General features: G+C 37.8%; 1 protein-coding gene across 7 annotated transcripts in view; it reads left to right on the top strand.

Annotated features, from left to right (window-relative positions):
- Positions 1–20,361, top strand: part of DOCK4 (dedicator of cytokinesis 4) — a 516,333-nt gene that overhangs the window by 280,903 nt on the left and 215,069 nt on the right. For all 7 annotated transcript variants that reach the window (XM_058297210.1, XM_058297211.1, XM_058297213.1 and 4 more), the window contains exons 9-12: positions 1,192–1,273; positions 1,825–1,885; positions 6,981–7,113; positions 10,425–10,513. In XM_058297210.1, the coding sequence (XP_058153193.1) occupies positions 1,192–1,273; positions 1,825–1,885; positions 6,981–7,113; positions 10,425–10,513 (365 nt within the window). The remainder of the gene's footprint in view (positions 1–1,191; positions 1,274–1,824; positions 1,886–6,980; positions 7,114–10,424; positions 10,514–20,361) is intronic.

The following is a 20,361-nucleotide window of genomic DNA, read 5'->3' as shown; positions in this document are numbered from 1 at the left end:
ATAATTTCATGTATTTATAAGGCTTATAATATGACTTACTATCACTGTTTCAGTTTCAGACATAAATTAATTTATTTCTGGTTTTTCTTTTGGTCAAGACCTTCCACAATATTATATACAGTATTATTTACCACTTCAATTTTATTTCCCATTGCCCTTAGTGTATCTTATTCTCTTATAAATAAGATTGTTGGGTGTTCTATGAAAATACTCCAATGTAATTCCACCACAATACCTTTGACCACACTGTTTCATCTCTCTAGAAAGGTCTGCACTTATTAAAATACTTCCCATTGCTCGAAACTCATTAAAGAACACCTTTTTACAAAAGTAGATTTTTCCTTGCCGTCGACAGATATCCTCGTTAGTCCTTTTAGTTCTTTGTATTTTATGCCACTTATTAATAATTCTGGTTTTCCTTAGAGTATTTTATAAAAAATCATACCCCCCCCCCCCCAAACAGATTTTAAGCTTCTTAATAGGAAGGACTTTATTTCACTTAGTCTTGTTTTCCCATACAATGCCTAACATATCACCATGGATCTGAATGGTATCTGACAGTATTGATTGGCTTTGAGTCAGGGTTGATCCAAAGCATCATTTGTGCTTCCATTTAATCTAGGTGGCACTGTATTTTCAAATGCAAGTCAGTGGAGAATTTGAGATCTCTTTTGTGGACCAAAGAATTACTATATTCAACTTTAATTTCTTGGGCCGTCTTTTTGTGTTTTGATTTATAGACTCATAAAAGCATAAGGCATAAAGCCATCCAAATGATGGCTAGCCACTCAGAATAATTTCCTTAATGTTAATGAAATAATATGCACGAAACTGTGGGGAAAAAAGATCTTAGGTACAAACAAACAAAACACTTTGTCATATTTTCTCTTTAGCGCACTTATTTTCTTTTTAAAAATAATAACAATATCATTGACATGGAAACCTATTCTTTTAAAAGTTAATTTTTCTTCTCTTGTATCTATTTATATTTTCTGCTTTTGCAGTTTTATCCGAAGAGAAATAAATGTTTATTGTCTTGGGAGCTCTCTTAATTATTTAAGCAATTTTGATACTAAATGGATGTTCTAATGAATGTTGAACTTAACTGTTAGGATGAAGAAAAATTAGAAAAGGAACGGATCCTTAAATGTTAAATAATCTTCATAATGTTAAACTTCCCTTCTCTTGTAGTGAGAGATTTTTCTTGAGGCTGAATAGAAATGGGCTCCCCAAAGCCCCAGACAAACCAGAGCGGCATTGCTCTCTCTTTGTGGTAAGTGGACCTCTCTTCATTCACAAGGTGAATTCTTCCAATTATGCTTCATGTTATTTAGCAGAAATAATTTATTGTAAGAGAACATAATGAATTTGCCTAAGCTTTGTAAGTACACAGACTACATTAGTGCCCAGAATTCTGAATACCACTATTCACAATCACTCCTTTGTTCCCTTAGTGTATGTTATAACCTGTTGTACCATTTACCAAAGTGCAGTGATGATGCTGGGTCACAGCATGGCACCTGGTATGTAGTATAGGTTTAATAAATGTTTAAAGAATTATGGAATGAATTGGTGAATAAATGAAGAATGGGCTTTACTTTTAAGTATTATCTGCCATTTGTGGACCTAAAGTAAAGTTGATTGTAGTGATGTTTTTGTAAAAGGATGTGAACTGAATGCTGCTGCTTCAAAAATTCCATTTAGAGTGCCTATGTTCCTCTTAGTCTTTCTTCTATTATTTGTGAAGGTAGGGTTATGCCCTTTAAATGCTGCTCTGTAAGTTATGAGTTATAAAATGACCAGACTTTGTTTATTTTTTGGTAGGATTTGGGTAGCAGCGAGCTAAGAAAGGACATCTATATCACTGTGCACATTATCCGAATCGGTAGGTACAGCAGTTGTCAGTATGGTGGGGCAAGTAAAAGGGAGAAGAAACCCTGAAAGGTTTTTATGTAGTTGTGATGCATTTGCTATCTGGATTACGAAGAAGTCAAGGTTAGTTCTGAATCCAAGAATAATCTGAATTTGGGAGTCGTTGCCTGATCTTCCCAACCTCACATTCAACTTCCTCAACCACCAAAGATAGATTTGGGTTTCTTTCTATAAGTTTTTGGGTAGTTTGTGTTTCATTTTATTCTGTTGGTCCTCCTAAAAATAGTTGATTTAAAAATTTTGTATTCATCTTTTAAAATTTTAATTTCTATTAACAGCATAAAATAAACTGGGTTTTCTACAAGTGTATGAAAGCTTTACATCAAGTGGCATTTTCCAAAGTGCGGAATGCCGGAGAGCACTATTCCAGAAGGTGCTATAAGGAAAGAATTATGCAGTAATTCCTTCTAGGTATATTGCCAAAAGAATGGGAAACTGGGACTCAAACAGATATTTGTATACCAACGTTATGGCAGCATGATTCACAGTAGCCAAAGGATGGAAACAAAAAACATCCCATCAGTAGATGAATGGATAAACAAAACATGGTACATACATACAATGAAATATTATTCAACTGTAAAAAGGAATGAAGTGCAGATATATGTTACAACATGGACGAGCCAGAAACCATTATGATGAGTGAAATAAGCCAGACATTAAAGGACAAATCTTGTATGATTCCACTTATGTGAAATACCTAGAATAAGCAAATTCATGGTCAGAAAGGAGATGAGCAGTTACTGGGGGTGGGGAATTATTTATTGCTTAATAGGCTTAGAGTTTCTCTTTGGGGTGATGAAAAAGTTTGGGTAAGGGATGGTGATGATGATAGCACAAAATTGTGGATGTGCTTCATGCCACTAAATTGTACAAATAAAATGGGAAATTTTGTGTTAATATATATATATGTTATAAAAATAAAAATATTAAGAAAAGGTTTATAAAAACTGTATTTTTTCCTTTGACTTGCATAGCCAAGATTCTGAGAAGTACAACAGGGAAAAATAAATATGCCTCTCCAACTTTGTTGACCCTAGCTTTCCCCAAGTTTGATTTAATCATGAAGTCTTTTAATGAAACATTTATTAACGTCTTACAAAACACATTTGGGAAATACTACTCTATGATGAATTTGTACAACAGAACCAGAATGTGTTCTCTAATTTTTATACATGCTTTAAAAGGAGGCATTTTGTGGCAGAGGAACTAGGTAAAATGAGACATGGTATATGTAGCCTACACAGTTTCTCTATTACTAAAGCTGAGCTGATATGGGAAACTGGATCCCATCTCTTCACTAACTGTGCTACATTACATAAGCTATATAACTGTATACATGTGTGGGAATACTTCTTTAGGACAGTAATATCTCACCATGCAAGCCTATATATTGCTCTCTATTTTTATGGTCTTTTATTTTATAAACATTACTATTGCATTGTGCATTGAAACTGTAACATTGCCATTTCAATGTAGGCTTTATGCATATTTTTTTCTTATGAAAATCGGTTCTGAAAGCCCTTTTTCATTTTATGCTATTTTTGTATTTGTGGGACAGTAGAAATTTAAAGAGTAAACTCTTCTTGGTTTCATTTTAATTTTTCTTTTTAAATAAGTGTGAGAAATTACATACTTTAAGTGTGTAATTTTTCTTTTTAAATGAGTATATGAGTACTTTTGTAAAGTATCTGTTTTTAAAAATTTGAAATATATTCTGTTGTGTATTGCTGAGATGACGTCTATCTACTCACAGGATGGCAGGGGTATACTTTGCTCTGTAATTCTGTGTGTGATTAAATTCAGGTTTGTAATACCCATCGTTAATATATAATATGGGTTTTTTTTTAGATTTATATTTTAAAATTTATTTCTCTCCCTTCTCCCCCCTATTGTTTGCTCTCTGTGTCCGTTCACTGTGTGTTTTTCTATGTCCACTTGCATTCTTGTCAGCGGCACTGGGAATCTGTCTCTTTTTGTTGTGTCATCTTGCTGTGTCAGCTCTCCGTGTTTCTAGCACCTCTCATGGGCAGGCTGCACTTTTTTTGCACAGGGCAGCTTGTGGGGCGCACTTCTTGTGTGTGGTGCTTCCCTACATGGGGACACCCCTGCGTGGCACAGCACTCCTTGCACGCGTGAGCACTGTGCATGGGCCATCTCATCACACGGGTCAGGAGGCCCTGGGTTTGAACCCTGGACCTCCCACATGGTAGGCAGATGCTCTATCAGTTGAGCCAAATCTGCTTCCCTATAATATGGTTTTATATATCCTTGTATAAACACAGCTAAAATTTTAATATCACCTTGTATAGCATTGAAAGAAAAATAAACTACTTCTAAAAAATTTTTGAAGGGTATCTACAGGTTTTTACTGGTAGAAATAAGGTGGCAGAGTGGGTTGATGGCCTGCCTGATGGTGGCCTGGCCAGCTCTGCCCTCACTGGCACAGTCATGACAGAGGAAGCCACCTCAGTAGTGTTACCCATCACACGGCTGCCTTTCAAATACACGGCATTTTATTAGTGATTGTATTTTTTGATAGGATTTTCATGGTCATTAAATAGTCTGAAGGAATATTCAGTCAGGGATTACCTACCCACCCCCACTTTTGTACTTCTCAGGGATTATTACAAAAACTTGCTTAATCATGTTTTTTGGTCTGACATTTAGAGACCTAAGATTCAGGCAAGACACTAAGAAAAGTGCAGGCTCAGTCTGCAGCTCCTTTGAGGCTGTGGCATGGAGGAGTGGAGGAATATTTGTCAGAGACAAGTACTTTTTACTTTTTATGGAATGTCCCTTGTACCAGCTTTTGTGGGAAAAGGACACAATCACTGTCATTGACTGCAGAGAGCAAGAATAATAGCACCTTGCTTTTGGGAATTTAAGTCCAGATCTTTGATTTGGAAAGAAGGAGAAGGAAAAAGGAGCAATTAGTAGTTTTATATATTCTCCTGCTCATGGCACTTATTCTTGCAAACTCTTTGTCTCCCCTTTTGGCTTTTGGCAGGTTGCTAAATACCTTTACCTTCCTGCATTCCTCCTACCTTCAGAAATGAGACCAGAGCTGTGAATTCTTATGGATCCTAGAATTGGGGGCACTAGGGCTGGCATCAATTATCTTTTCATTATAGTATTGGACCAAAACTTGGGGCAATCCAAAGCTTTGATGTTCACATAGCCAGGAAAGAAAACTTAAAATTGAGATTTTGAGAAGCTGAGTGGTGTGAAGATGTGGGAGTAATTCTTCTCAGGCCTCAGAGGGTGACAGAAACCTCATTCCAGAGCCTTCTCAGTTGTCATGAGAGTAATGCTTAGCCCCTCCCTTACGGCGGCAATCTCTCTCTTACATTTTTCTCTCATGCTGTTCTAGCTGAAGGAGATGGGGACAAAAAATGACTAACAAGCAGGTGGTGCCCTTATATAAACTTGCAGGAATTTAGAAGTACAAAAGGCTTCAGGAATAATCTTGTTCAGTTTGCCAAGGTTTTTTTTTTGTTTGGATTTTTGTTTTGTTTTGGCTAATGAACTTCTTTTACATTAAAAACTGAAAAACTCCACTCAGAAATCTAATCACTTTGTTATCTTGCTTTTACACAGAAATGATTAAGTTAAAAATTGTTTTTGATAATGATATTGAGAAAGAATAATATGTATCTTTCATCCTAAAAGAATTTGCAATAATATTCAAACTATAGGTAACTTGAGACTTTTTTTCCCATTTAATGAGGAACCACTGTTTGTTTAAATCAATTCTGTAAGTAAGAGTATGATTGGTTGATGAGTAAATTCACATATGGCATTATAAAGGGTTTAGTTTGCAAGCAGAATATATATTAAAATATAGATTGAAATGCCACACATTACAGTATCCAGTCATCAAAACCTGATATTTGAAATTTTTCCGGTTTACATGTCTAAAAACCAACTGACTTATTTTGACTGTTATTTAGTTTTGATTCTAACTAATACAATGAGAGGGTTTCAGGCTGCTATTTGTAAGCATTTACCTGAAAATCACATATTGCAGAGGTTGTTTACCTTTATTACTGATAAATGAGAGCCAAATTAGATATTGCCATCCCTTTTTTTCTATTTAACATTGGTATGTGGACGTACTAGAGACATCTTGATGTCATAGAAACAGCTTATAGGTCTGTTGCAAGCATCTGGAGGCAGAATTGCAGATTTTTTTCATTATTTCTCCCTGCATTAACTTGTTATATTTCAGCATCAGTGTACTTTCTGCTTTCTGTCTTCAGAATGATGAATTCATAATTAAATATCAATAATAAATTAAAATGATATTTAAAATATGTAATTTAAACAACTTAAAATGATATAAAACTCAAAATCATCCCAGAAAAGTCCAGTGATTAACTGACTTAGGAGCATGCTCCTTTGATTGCCACTAACCACCACCTTACCTGTGCGTATTTGCTTTACTTCAGACAATCTCAAACTGCTTCATTTCAAAGGCAGAATTTTTGAAGTGGTTTTTAAAATGTGAATTCTTTTAAAGGTGAAAAATCAAATAGGCACCACTACTGCCCTGAATGGCGTGAACCTCTTGGGAAGACTTCACAGTTCCCCACAGGGTTCACATGGGATCCTCTCCAATCCTGTTTTATGGATGGAAACATAGAGCTTAAACCGCTCCCCCAATGGGTGCTTGGGGAGGAAGGTCTGGAACTCAAACATCTTCTGTTGCCCCAAACCAGTGTTCTTTCAATTGCCCAGTGGCATTCATATGGGCTAGCTTGTAGTTGTCTCTCATTAAGATGCACCTAATTGGGGAGCAGATGTGACTCAAGCAGTTGAGTGCCTGCTTCCCACATGGGAAGTCCCAGGTTCGGTTCCCAGTGCCTCCTAAAAACAAAAACAAACAACAAGCAAGCAGATGAAAGAACGGACTCAAAGGAGCCACTGTAGCTCAGTGGTTGAGTGCCAGACTCCCACATATGGGGTCCCAGGTTCCGGTACTTCAAAAAAGAAGATGCACCTAATCGAGTGACCTCATGAGTCATGTGTACTCTTTAACTGGACAGGTCGAATGGGGGCTGGAGAAAAAAAGAATGCCTGCAGCGTCCAGTACCGGCGGCCCTTTGGCTGTGCTGTTCTTAGCATTGCTGACCTACTGACGGGAGAGACAAAGGACGACCTCATCCTGAAAGTGTACATGTAAGAAGTGTGCATGGTAGGGACTGGGTGGGCACAGGGTACATGTGGATTCTGCTGGTGAAGTCTACTTTATGTGGGAAGAGCAGGGATGAGTTGGGCTCATGAACCATGCCTCAGAAATCAAAAAGGTGTGGTCTTGCTATATGTGAGCCCACAAGTCTGTTTGCCTATCAGGGGAATTAAAGAATCCTGAGTTGCAGTAAATACAGATGGTTTATCCATTATGTTCACTGTGTGCTGCATAGAGTATCTCCTGTGAGTTTCAAACTGAACATGTCTTTACTCCCAAAAAGTCAGTAGTTCTTAGAAAAGGGAAATAGTTGTTTTTGTTTTGATATTTTTTCTTATTAGAGAAATTGTGTCTTTACAGAACAAGCAAATATAAAATGTAGGATTCCCATATATTACCCTATTATAATAAATTGGTTTTTAACGTAAGTTAATTAGAATTTGGAAAGGGAAGCTCAGTTGATTTCCCTCCTTACTCTACAAAGAAGGTGCCTAATGTTTTCCAAATCATGTTCAATGTTTCTTGGAATACTGTTGGTTTTAGCTCACTCTACATGGAGCATCTCCCCACTAGTTTGGTGATTGAGAACTGACCTACAGTGAAATCCTCAGGAGCAGACTCACTGGGATGTCCACCCTCCTGTTTTGAGAACCATGCCACTCCCAACCTCCAGGAATAAGCTTGCTTTAGTTTTCCATTCTGGCGGTTGTGTTGCTTTATACAACCTCTGTCATGTGGATGTAACACCACTGGCCTGCCTCAAGTTGCTTTTTCACCACTGCTGCATAGTTTTATGTATCTATCCACTCCCTACCTACTGTTGCTCCAGGACTTTTGCTATATACACATTTGCTAATTACTTGACAAAGATTTATCTCTAGCCTGTGGTTTAGCAGCAGAAATGTTCTTTATCTCTGTTAACAGGGATAAAACCTGTGGCCTGGATTTTAAATTTAAAAACTTCTGGTGAAACCAGTGGATAATAAAATCTGTTGCTGTTTTTATCACGTGACACTTTTCAGTTTCAGTGGTTGGACCTAAATCCATAATAATCTTTCCAAATTCCACCAGAAGTCCTAAAACATCATGTATTTTAAATAATACTGATGATAGCCAACACTTACCATGTGCTTGCTATTTGCTGATAACTGTGCTAAGCATTTTGCATGTGTCATGTCTCTTTATCCTCACAACAAACCCTTCAAATAGTTGCTATTCTCTTAGTTGTACGCATAAGGACACAGAGAGTTTAAATAACTTGCCTATAGTAACACAGCTAATAAGGAAGAACCTGAGCGCTCATGTTGTTGTCAAATTGTCTGTTTCAGGGTATTACCTCACACCACTGTGCGGTGACACAGTAATGATGCTGTTGTGTGGCACTGCTTGTAAAGAAAGCTAAAATTCTTCACAAGTACAATCTCATCACTTCTTAGAATATTTTTTCTAGGTGTGGGTAGCAAGTGTTGCATTTATCTTGCCATTGGGAAAACTGAGGATCTGACAATTACATGTATTACCCTTGATGGAGGCAGGCAGCTGAAGACCCAAGAATTCCAGCTATGCCAGTGGGAGACACTCTCATAAAAATAAATTGTGCTGCACTTTGTGGTTTTTATTGTCTGTTTTTTCTTAAGCATCAAATAAGGTTTTGGGTAATTCTTGCTAGAAGAGCGATCCCTTCAAAGTGACAATTCATCCAATTTCAAAGCCGTTACAGGAAGGAATACTAGGCAGTCAAAACAGTCACTATATAGACTAAGAAGTAACTGTGAATTTAGTAAAACGTCCGGAAAGTGCCTATTAAAAACAGTTTGGAAGAGATTTCTATTTGCTAAGGGGACCACACCCCTAGACAATCTGGGACTCAAATACAGAATGGTCTCAAATGCCTTGTCTGAGCCTGAAAGATACTTCAGTCATATACTTCAGGAGTTCTGACTTTATTGAGTTTGTAGGTTAAAAGCATAGATTCTGGAGTTGGTTAGCTATTTCATAGAAAGTAAGCTTTCTTTCTTCCTTCCCCACTGGACTGAAATAAGAAAACTGGAAGCAGAATGTACTAAATGGCAATTTGGTGTCTTGCAATTGGATAGGTGGAATGTTTCTTTCCATCTTAATTCTCCGGCCTTCCGAGATTCAGTGCTCTTTTTGGTACCCTGCTATTAACTGGCTCAACAATAACTTCCATTATATTCATCCCAGAAAATCCTGTGGTGATAAAATAATAAATATGTAAGCAAACTGTGAATTAACTATTACAGAAAAGATCATTAAGAAAAGGAATCTGTACTATAGAAATTTTGGAGCATTCATGGTTAATAAAAGACTGTAGCAAATTTTCATACATGTTCCGATGAGCCTAATGGAGCAGCCATGCAAGTAAAGGGGCCTAGCAGGCCCAAACTGCATGAATCATTAGGAGTTACTGCCAGAGGGACATCCATCTGTTCATTCACTCAGCTGATGTTTTGTAAGCACCCACAATGTTCAAAGTCCCAAAAAGGGACACGTATAAACCAGTCCTAGATTCAAGCCTCAAGAACCAAAGCAGCATTCTAAGCACATGACATCATGTTCACAAATAAAGGTACCATGAGCAAGCCAAAAGCAAGAGCTACAGGTGGCTATGAGGGTGAGAATGGAGAAACATGCTTTACAGCCCAGATGTGGAAAATCTTGAAAGATTTACCTTTAGTAAATACTGTCAGCCTTTTGCAAGTGCAAGTTGTGTTAACTCTCTATTTTGCTGGATTTGTTACATTTTGATTCTAGCCACTCCTGATCATGTTATAGTAGATGGAGACTTGCTAGTAAAAATGAACATGCATTGAGCATTTACTATGTACCAGTCATTATCCTAGGTCCATGATTATTTAATGTTCTAGCATATTACTCCCATTTTACAGACAAGGAAACAGTAAATAACTTGCTCAAAGAATATAACTCTGTAAATGGTGAGGATTCAAATCCAGGGAAGCACACTCTTAGTCTACACTGCCTTCCACTAAATGCATAGTTCTCTGAGGTGTTTAATCCATTTATAATCTATGAGTTGTTCATCCCAGTGGCTTCTGTCTTGAGGTAGGTGGTAAGGCATTACCAAGTGTGGGCATGCCTGTTCATCAGGAACAACCGTGGTAAAATGGGCAATACCTGCAGCAGGTTGTTGGAGGAACAGCCATGGTAAAATGGGCAATACCTGCAGCAGGTTGTTGGAGAGTCCAAGAAGGTTTAGAGAAGTATGTTATAGTGGTTTCATGCATGATTAAAGCTTAACCAAGTGCTTCTGTTTGCGTAGGTGTAACACAGAGAGTGAATGGTACCAAATCCATGAGAACATCATCAAAAAGCTGAATGCGCGTTATAATTTGACTGGCTCCAATGCAGGTAATTATATGGGGTTGGCTGACTTTCCTTACACTCTGCACTTCAGGCTCTTTCTTTCATTTATGTGAGTGAAGGGGAGATGGTAAGTACTTACTTGTTCTCTTTACTCCTTTACTTTGTAAAAGTTTAGTGAGCATTCTGATAGGTCACCCTAGGCCAAGAGAGCTTTTGTTCTAACTCGCTCTAAAATAATGTGTTCTGTCCTGGTTTCAAACAAAGCAGATGAATCTGAATTTGCCCAGTGGTACAAGTAAGTTGTTACTGAGAGTTAAAAACCAAATGGCAAATATGCTTGGGTTCAGAACTGTTGTGTGGAATAGCACTGACAAACTGAAATCTGTCAGAAAGGTCCAATAAAACATGTTTCACTGCCTTTAACTAGCTGCTGGTGAGCAACGTTATTGTACTGAGAACAAGCATGCAGGTTCACATATTGAAACAGGCTTAGAAGGAAAGTAATGTTGACTGCAGTATTATATAGAGAAAAACACGCTTTTTCAGAGAGGAACCAAAATATTATAGAGCATTATAGATTATATATAATGTGGTACATTGTAGAGCACATTATATATTATATTCTGTAATATACAAAATATTATAGTTTATGCATATATAGGTTAGTTGCAGCGTTAAATAGCTTGGTCAGTAGACAAGAACTTAGTGAATATTGTTTACTTCTATCCCTTGGTGAATATTGTTTACTTCCTATCCCTTGGTGAATATTGTTTACTTCCTATCCCTTGGTGAATATTGTTTACTTCCTATCCCTTGGTGAATATTGTTTACTTCCTATCTCTTGATGAATATTGTTTACTTCCTATCCCTTTTCAACCCCTGTTGAAAGAAAACAAACTGTGCAGTTGTGTATTTTAATTGATGTAAAGAAACTTTATATTAAGTAAGCTGTTATTTGGACTGAACTTTTAAGTCAAAGACTGGTTTTTAAAGTACCTTGAAGATAGATATTTGTGCTGTAGTCCAATTTGCCTGGCAGTTAGCAAAGCCATAATTTATATTCAGACCTGTGAACATCTTGCTAGGCCAAAATGACCCACAAAGAGAAAGTAGCTAAGGCAGCAGCTTTGTGGTTCAGTTCAGGAAGAGCCGTTAAGTGTCCACAGCTCAGTCATGTGGCAGCACTTCAGGCCATGATGTATGGTGAGGTCATTTTCCTCCTCCCTCTCCCAAGAGCTGGAGAGATACCTTCGGTTTGGTTTGATTCTGATGGTCATTTGTGTGGACAGCATTCTACATGCACCACTCAATAAACATGAGACTTGGAGCACTTGCGGTTGGGGACAGATGAAGTATGATGAAAGATGAAGTAATAATATAGTTTAGAAACTGGTACCCATGCCAGTTTTCCCTTTTACTGTAAAATGATTATAATAGTATCTGTTGTGTACAGACTAAATGGTTTAAGTGTACATTCAGTAAGATGACAAAGTTACTGCTTTTTAAAAACATCTTGCTGAATTCATTGGTAGACTTCTAGCTGAATTCAGAATTACTGTTCTAAACCTTTTAGTGCTTCTTTATACCATTGACCCTTATTTTATCATTACATACATTCTAGACCTGTTCTGTCCAATCTGGTAGCCATGAGGCATATGTGTGTATTGAGCACTAGATATGTTGCTGATAGATAAAACCCTGGAATTGAGATATGCTTTAAGTATGAAATACATACTGGATTTCAAAGACTTGGTCCAATAAAAAGAATATAAAATATCTCATGTTGAAATGATAACAGTTTGGATATATTGAGTTAAATAAAATATATTAAAATTAATTTTGCTTCTTTTAAATTTAATGTACCTACTAGAAAACTAAAAATTATATGTGTAGCTTGCATTATATTTTTATTGGACATTGCTGCTCTAGACTTGGTTTAAAGTTTTGGTTTTTTTAAATTCTTTATGTACCTCACAAACACATATGTTATGCCTTCCCCCTTTCCTTTCTGCCTACCAGCTGTGGGAAGAATATGGAGACACTGTGTATCTTATTCTTTCTCTCCAAGAGTCCCATTAGTTTTAATTTGCTTGCTTTTGCCTCCTATGTAAATCAATAAATATAAAAATAACCCTGACCTGATTTTTATGTATATTTCTGTTACTATTTTGGGGAGTCTTGATTGCGTGATACATTTATTTGCCAACTCCTTGTCAACTCCCAAGCCTTGCCCCTTTCAGTTATGCCTCATTCAGGACAACAAAACGCAGCTGTTACTGAAATGTTTGAATATATCATTTCCATTGTCCAAATTCTGATCCCCAGTTGCCTCTTGAATTGTGGTAAATTTCTGCATGATGGGCTCTGATTTGGACCTCCACGTAGATTCCTAACATGACTTCCTAACATCACCTGTCTTCTGTGAGGACTCTGTTAGGAGTCAGGGTTCCACGCACCAAACCAACAAATTTCCCTCTGCTTGCTGACAGGAGCCATCTCTTAGAGAGTATAATGTGGTAGGTAAGAGCTTTACCTCTGGAGTCAAGATGGCCTAGGTTTGAATCATAGTTTTACTGGGATAATAGCAGTATTTTCCTGTAAGGGAGGATTAAAAGAGAACATGTATGCAAAGCATTTAGTAAGGGCCTGATGCATAAAGAGTATGTCTTAAATGTTAGCTGTTTTAAGTGTTTTTATTTATTTCAGAGCCATCATCTGGAATATTCTGGCCCTTCCTCTAAATTCAGGTCACCTTGTTTCATTTTCTCAAAGTGAATCCTGATTTAATCCCCTTAAAGAGGGCTTGGAAAATAATACATTTGGGCTCTTGATAGGTTGAGTCATTGAACTAACCCCTCCTCATTGTTACTTCCATCTCCTCTCTGTTGATTTGATTGTTAATATCGCTTGTGAGGTCTTTTCAATTTAATTATTTTCCTTCTGATTACAAAAACTAACTCCAGGAAGGAAGGGCAGCATATTCTATTGCCTTGGGCAATTCCCCAGGTGCTTAGACCTGTTCCCTGTGCTTCGTCAATTTTACTGACTGTTCCCTTACGCTTACTAAAATCTGGAGTGAGACTGTACCAGAAATATCCAAGCCACCTTATTCCTGAGTCTTATCTATTCTGTTTATAGCTATTGTGCTACCTATTGCATCTTTAGGAAAAGTGACAGAAACCATTTTACAGTAGAGCCTCAAAATCCTGTTTAATTGTATAAAGGGTTTCCCCTTCCTTTGGCATAATCCAGTGTCCATTTTGCTGATCACTGTGATACTTAGATTCCTGGGCAGCCAAACGTATGCACTTTAGACCTGACTTGTGCTTCAAAGTCCTATCTGCTCTCCAGACACGCCCCATCCTTCTCCCTTCAAGCTTGAGTCCAAGCCAGGCTGACACAGTCAATATCTCTCTGTCTTGTCTTTCATCTTCACTAACCCTTTTGGTCTTTCAGACCAAGAGAAACCCAGCCAGAAGCCTCAACACCCCAAAATACTGTTCAAGAGAGAAAGTTCAGGATGAACCTTAAATAAATAAACCCTTTGCTCCCCCCTTCAGTCTTGGGGGGGGGGGGTGATTGTTCCATGTCCCCTTGATTTAGTTCACTCCTGGAGGAGATTGTTATGCAGGAGAGAATTGTGTGGCCAGCGGAAAGATATTCAGGAGGCTATTTGCTTCTTTATGGAAAGGGAGGCACTCTAATGCCTTACTTAAAAATAGTGTGGGAAGCAAGAGAAAGAGAAATTGAAATGGGAAATTGAGGTGCCTAATGTTCAAACTATTAACAGTGGTTAGATGGCTGACTTCCACTGTTTTCTCCTTGGACCATGTACTTATTGGTTAAATGGAAACAGTGCAGTCAAACGTTTTAAGAAAATTGAGTTCACTGCATGAAGTACTGTTTTTTCTTGCTTTCCTCCTGCTATTCCTTGGTCATTGGTACTAAAAAGGAATAACTTTGAGAATAGTCTGGAAAATAATGTCTCCCAGCTAATTTCCAGGTGCTTAATGCTTCATTTGATGTTCTCCTATCTCTTGAAGTTATAATCTTGTCAGTTTAATAGATAAAAGGGTTTGTCTAGTTTACTGATCTTCTTTCCCTCTAACTCAAGACTAGGTTGCAAAGTTACACTAACCATTGTCTGATGAATTTAGAAACTGGGAGAAAACTGTGATACATTTAACTCTTAAAGATTAAAAATGATTAAATTAATATATCTCTCTGGCTATATTTAGTTAGGTTAGATACTTTGAAGCCTCCAAATTAGACCATATAGGAATTTTTAAATCAAAAAGTAATATTATAAGAATTGGAAATTCTAAAAACATTCATTAAAATCATCCCAGTTTATGTTTGAGCAAATGGTTATTATAAATGTCACCTCTGATAAGCATTAGTAGTTGAATTCTAGGAATGTGAAATAAGACTGAGCCAGTATAATTTACTGAGGAGAAATCAACTCTAAGACTTGAAATAGTGTATAAAAATCACTGGCTAAGGTTCAATATGTCCTAAGAGGAACTTCAAATATTTTCATGTTATCTCTGTAGTTATGAAATATTATTTCCTCTAACTTGTACATGCAATTTATAACTAGAAGAGATCGTATTTCCTAATCAGGTACATTTCTGGAATCTTCTGCTTTAGTAGGATGGTGTGCATGGTTGTATTCCTGCCATTTATACTTTTCTAACTCCAAAAAAGGTTAAAAGGAATAATCCCAATAAAAAGTCCTCAGCATATAAGGAGAGCAACTTAACTTGCACAAGAAATAAACAGTGTTCTTAACTTGACTGAGGTGAAAGGAAACTTTTGGGAGTGTTCATTTGTGGTTTTTTGGTTGAGGATGCTATCAGCATGTACCAGTGTACACATACTAATTTAATTCAATCTTACTGAATTAGTACCCTTCTTAAGAATTATATCAGGTAAGCAGACGTGACTCAACTGATAGAGCATCCACCTACCCTGTGGAGGGTCCAGGGTTCAATCCCCAGGGCCTCCTGACCTGTGTGTTGAGCTGGCCCACATGTAATACTGCTGCCCCACATGCAAGGAGTGTGCCCCACAAGGAGAGCTGCCCTGCGTGAAGAAAGCACAGCCCACCCAGAAGTGGTGCCGCACACACAGAGAGCTGGCTCAGCAAGATAATGCAACAAAAAAGCAGCGCAGTTTCCTGGTGCCGCCTGATAATGTAGGCGGATGCAGAAGAACACACAGCAAATGGACAGAGAGAGCAGACAACAGGGTGAGAGGGGAGAAAAATAAATAAATCTTAAAAAAAATTAGTGCTCCTAAATTTTGAACATTACCTTCAGAAACTTAGCTGTCTAATATTATTAAAAGGAAAGTGGTACTGATGGGCACCACCTATTGGCTAGAAATACAGTATGGGACATTTTTGCTTATTTTTGGAATTTCCTGATTATTCAGCCATGCTTTTTTTTTATTCTTTAAAATTTTGTATTCTCACTACTTTTACTTTCAGAAAAGTTGCAAGAATAGTACAAAGAATTCCTAATGCACTTCACAGATTTCCAAAACATTAACATTTTACTAAATTTGCCTTTTCCTTTCTCTACTCCTCCCCCCCATCATCATTTAATTCATTATTACTGACATGGTATAATTCTTAAGGATTATAGCAGAGCTCCTGAGATACACAGTAACACACACACAAATATACATATACATATACATATGCACATTTATTTCTCCTGAACTGTTTGAGAATAAATTGTGGATACAATGCCATTCTACCACTACTTCTATGTGTATTTCCTAAAAACAAGGAAAATAGCCTCAGTATAATTATCAAAATCAGGAAGTTAACTCTGATACAATAGTGTTATCTAATCTATAGGCTGTATTCAGAGTTTGCCAAAAAAATTTTTTTTTTGCATTTTACTGCTTTATTAAATTCTATTAAATAATAAAAAGGCAACATAAAAATTCACTTTGTTTAAAAATCAACATGCATTGCTAAACATTTTTATTATGAATATCAAAAATGTGCAGCAAGTAATAGATATTATAAGATATTATTTGTGCCACTGACAACAACAGAAGCAGACAAGAAGATGGCACAGCAAATAGACACAGAGAACAGACAACCAAGGCGGGGAGTTGAGGGGGGGAGGGGAGAGAAATAAATAAATCTTAAAAAAAAAAGATATTATTTATAAGGTGTTATAAAAACAGCTGGCTACCCAAGACCTTCTTGTATTAAATCCTAACAATTTAAATACTTTTTTTTCTCTTTCCAAATATTTGGTTTTATTTATTTTCCATTTTTTTATTACCTTTTTTTTTTAAAGATACATAGATCAAACAAAATGTTACATTAAAAAATATAAGAGTAAGCGGACCTGGCCCAGTGGTTAGGGCGTCCATCTACTACATGGAAGGTCCGCGGTTCAAACCCCAGGCCACCTTGACCCATGTGGAGCTGGCCCATGCGCAGTGCTGATGCGCGCAAGGAGTACCCTGCCACGCAGGGGTGTCCCCCACGCAGGGGAGCCCCACACGCAAGGAGTGTGCCCCATAAGGAGAGCCGCCCAGTGCAAAAGAAAGTTCAGCCTGCCCAGGAATGGCATCGCACACACAGAGAGCTGACACAACAAGATGATGCAACAAAAAGAAACACAGATTCCCGTGCCGCTGACAACAACAGAAGCGGACAAAGAACACGCAGCAAATAGGCACAGAGAACAGACACCTGGGGTGGCGGGGAGAAGGGGAGAGAAATAAATAAATCTTTGGGAAAAAAAAATATATATATATATATATAAGAGGTTCCCATATACTCCACTTATTGCAAGGACAGATGCAAGACATTCTATAGTCTGTCGTAACTCACTGAACTGAATGAACTGGGGGAGAGTGTAAACTACATCATAAACGGTAATCCTTGCTGTGTAGCAATACTCCAAAATGTACTCATCAAATACAATGAATGTACCACACTAATGGAAGAAGTTGCCAAAAAATTTTAATGTAGTCCTTAACAAAAGGCAGGACAATATGTTTTGTGCAATTGTTCTATCTTTTTTTTTCCTTTAAACATTATTTTCTAGTTTAGTTATATTTTGCTAATATAGGTATAATCACTAGAAATACTATTCGGAATATTTGTTAAAATAGGGCAAAATATGCAGCTTATAGCCAGTATTTAAATCAAAATAATCAGATATTAAATTACATTCATATATGCTATGCTGTATGTTTTTTTACATAAAAGAAGTTTTTAGCTTGTGAATTTCTATGTACTTGGTGTTATGAAAAAATAACCAATGGGAAATAATTATTACAATAAAACAAAGCTCTTTTTAACCTTGACATAATCCTCAGTCTAGACCATTGAAATGTTGATATCCGAAATCAGAATAAGGTAAAAAAATTTCCCTTAGTAAAAAAGATGTTGAATTCCCTCTGAATGGTCTCCTACACTTCCACAATTATAGTTTTCACGGTATGCTGATGGCTGCCTCTCCAGCTCCCTGTCTTAGTGTTGGACTGAGGAACGGACACCTGTCTCTGTGCCTGCCCAGCACCGCTGTCCTCACAGCATATCTTCTCCTTGGGCAAGTGGTGGTCACGCCTTCTCTACTCCCATCAATGACCCCAGCATCTTCTCATGTGCACTGAGGTGTAGGCCTTCTTCTAAAGGTTTTGCAGAGTCTCATCTTCTTTTGTCTTCCTCCATCTTCACATCAACTTCCTCCCCACCAGGAGTTACCCTTCTAGAACAGAACATAGAACAGCCAACACAGATTTACCTGAGACACACAATAGTGCATTGCAAACAGCAAGGGTTCTGGAGTCTCACCGGGTTCACATCCTGCCTCCTATCTTCAATAACTGCTATGATCTTGGGCAGCTCACGTCTTGAATCTCTTTCTTTTTTTTTTTTTAATTATTTATTTAGTTTTTCTTCTTTATTTTCTTTTCATGCTACATTAAAAAAATATGAGATCCTCATATACCCACCACCCCCCTTCCCCCACTTCTCCCACATCCACAACCTCTTCCATCATCGTGGCACATTCACTGCACCTGGTGAATACCTTTTGGAGCACTGCTGCCCCACATGGACAGTGGTCTACATTGTAGGCTACACTCTCCCTTAGTCCACCCAGTGGGCCATGGCAGGACACACAATATCCAGCATCTGTCCCTGCAGCATCACCCAGGACAATTCTAAATCCTGAAAATGCCTCCACATCATATCTCTTCTTCCCTCTCCCTACCATCCGCAGCTACTGTGGCCACTTTCTCCACATCAGTGCTACAATTTCTTCCATTACTAATCACAGTAGTTCCCCAGCGGAACACCAGTAAGTCCACTCTAATCCATATACTATTCTCCATCCTGTGGACCCTGGGATGGTGATGTCCAGTCCCCCTCTACATCAAGAGGGAACTTAGATTCCACATGGATGATGGGCGCAATTCTTCTGCTTTGCAGTTGTAGGCACTCTTGGCTCCCTGGTGTGGTGGTTGACTTTCTTCACCTCCCTGTTAGCTGGCCAGGGTAAGTCCAATAAAACAAGGATCAAAATAATGCAGACAATTTTAGAAAGATGGTAAAGATTAAGTGGATATTTTTAACAGTGCTTGGTACACAGTAAACACTTAGATGTTTGCCTTAAGAAGTTGTATTATTAACCTGTTTGCAAGTCAGTGAATGTTCCTCACCTCTGATAGGATAAAGTCCATCCTCCATACTGCAGCATGCACATATGTTGGACTAAAGATTTGGTCACAAGCTTCCCTTCCTGCTCCTCCTTCCCATGCACCCAGTATTTTGGTGCCCTGGACCACTCACCTTTCTCCAGGTCCATCACACACTTATCTCTGCTCCTACTCATGCTGCTTGTGTGCATACTCTCTCTCTGTCTCTATCTCTCTGTCTCTTCCTCTGAGCTGCTGTCCCTTCACTTTTCCCACTGCCCCACAGAAGGATCAGTCTCTCCCTTGCCTGTGCTCATGTAGCACCAGTACTTTTCTCTGTAAGAGGATCCATTGCTCTGCATTTCCCCCTCCATTCTATACTTAGTTTTCTGCCATCATCAGCACCAGACCTGGGACCTAACACAGAAAACATACTCAGTAAATATACAGGTAGGGAGTGAAGCAGAATGTTGAAGATGTTCATGAAGGGAAAAAAAAATGTTTTTATATAGCTAGAGTTTTTAATGCCTTAATCTGCTTAGTTCCCTGAAATACAGTAATAAATGGAGTATATTAATGTCTTCATCAACTAGCCTATAGTATGGTGCTGAGAATATTTTAATTAAAATATTAACAGATCATGTGCAAATATGCAATGATATGCTCTATCAGCTGGTGGGCTTTCTCATACAGGCTTAAGTCTATGATCCTTCCTCATTCTGATATCAGAGACAAGGATTGATTATTTGCCCTGAAGGCAATTATCAGAAACAACCTATGGAAAAAAGTTGCCAAACCCTTAATATTTGAGTTTAAGAGCCACAATTTTAGGTGTGAGGTCAAAAAAAAAAAAAAAAGAAAAATGGGCAAGGAAGTATGAAATAGGAATTTCCAGAACTTTACCCACCACTCCCCTTCAGGTAGAAGTCTAAATAGGAGAGGAAGGAAAATTAGGAGAGAAAGAAGAGTTAGAAGCACTGTGATGCTTATGCTTCCGGCCCCTAAACTTTCTTCTCCCAAGAAGTGGTTGTTTACAAGTAAAATTGAGTGTAAAGGCTTAACTCCCACATCTTTCCTGGAATTTTGTAGAGAGACACTGTACTTCAAAAGTTTATGCCACCAGTGTACTTCATGCCCAAGTATCTGGGAATTCCTATGGACCTCCAAACTTGAAAGGAAAGACTTGATATGTCTTCTCATGGCCAGGACAGGGATAT

Source organism: Dasypus novemcinctus, chromosome 5, assembly GCF_030445035.2.
Source record: "Dasypus novemcinctus isolate mDasNov1 chromosome 5, mDasNov1.1.hap2, whole genome shotgun sequence".
In the NCBI taxonomy this organism is placed as follows: domain Eukaryota; kingdom Metazoa; phylum Chordata; class Mammalia; order Cingulata; family Dasypodidae; genus Dasypus; species Dasypus novemcinctus.
The sequence above is the reverse complement of the archived record's forward strand: the minus strand, read 5'-3'. Positions and strand labels throughout refer to the sequence as shown.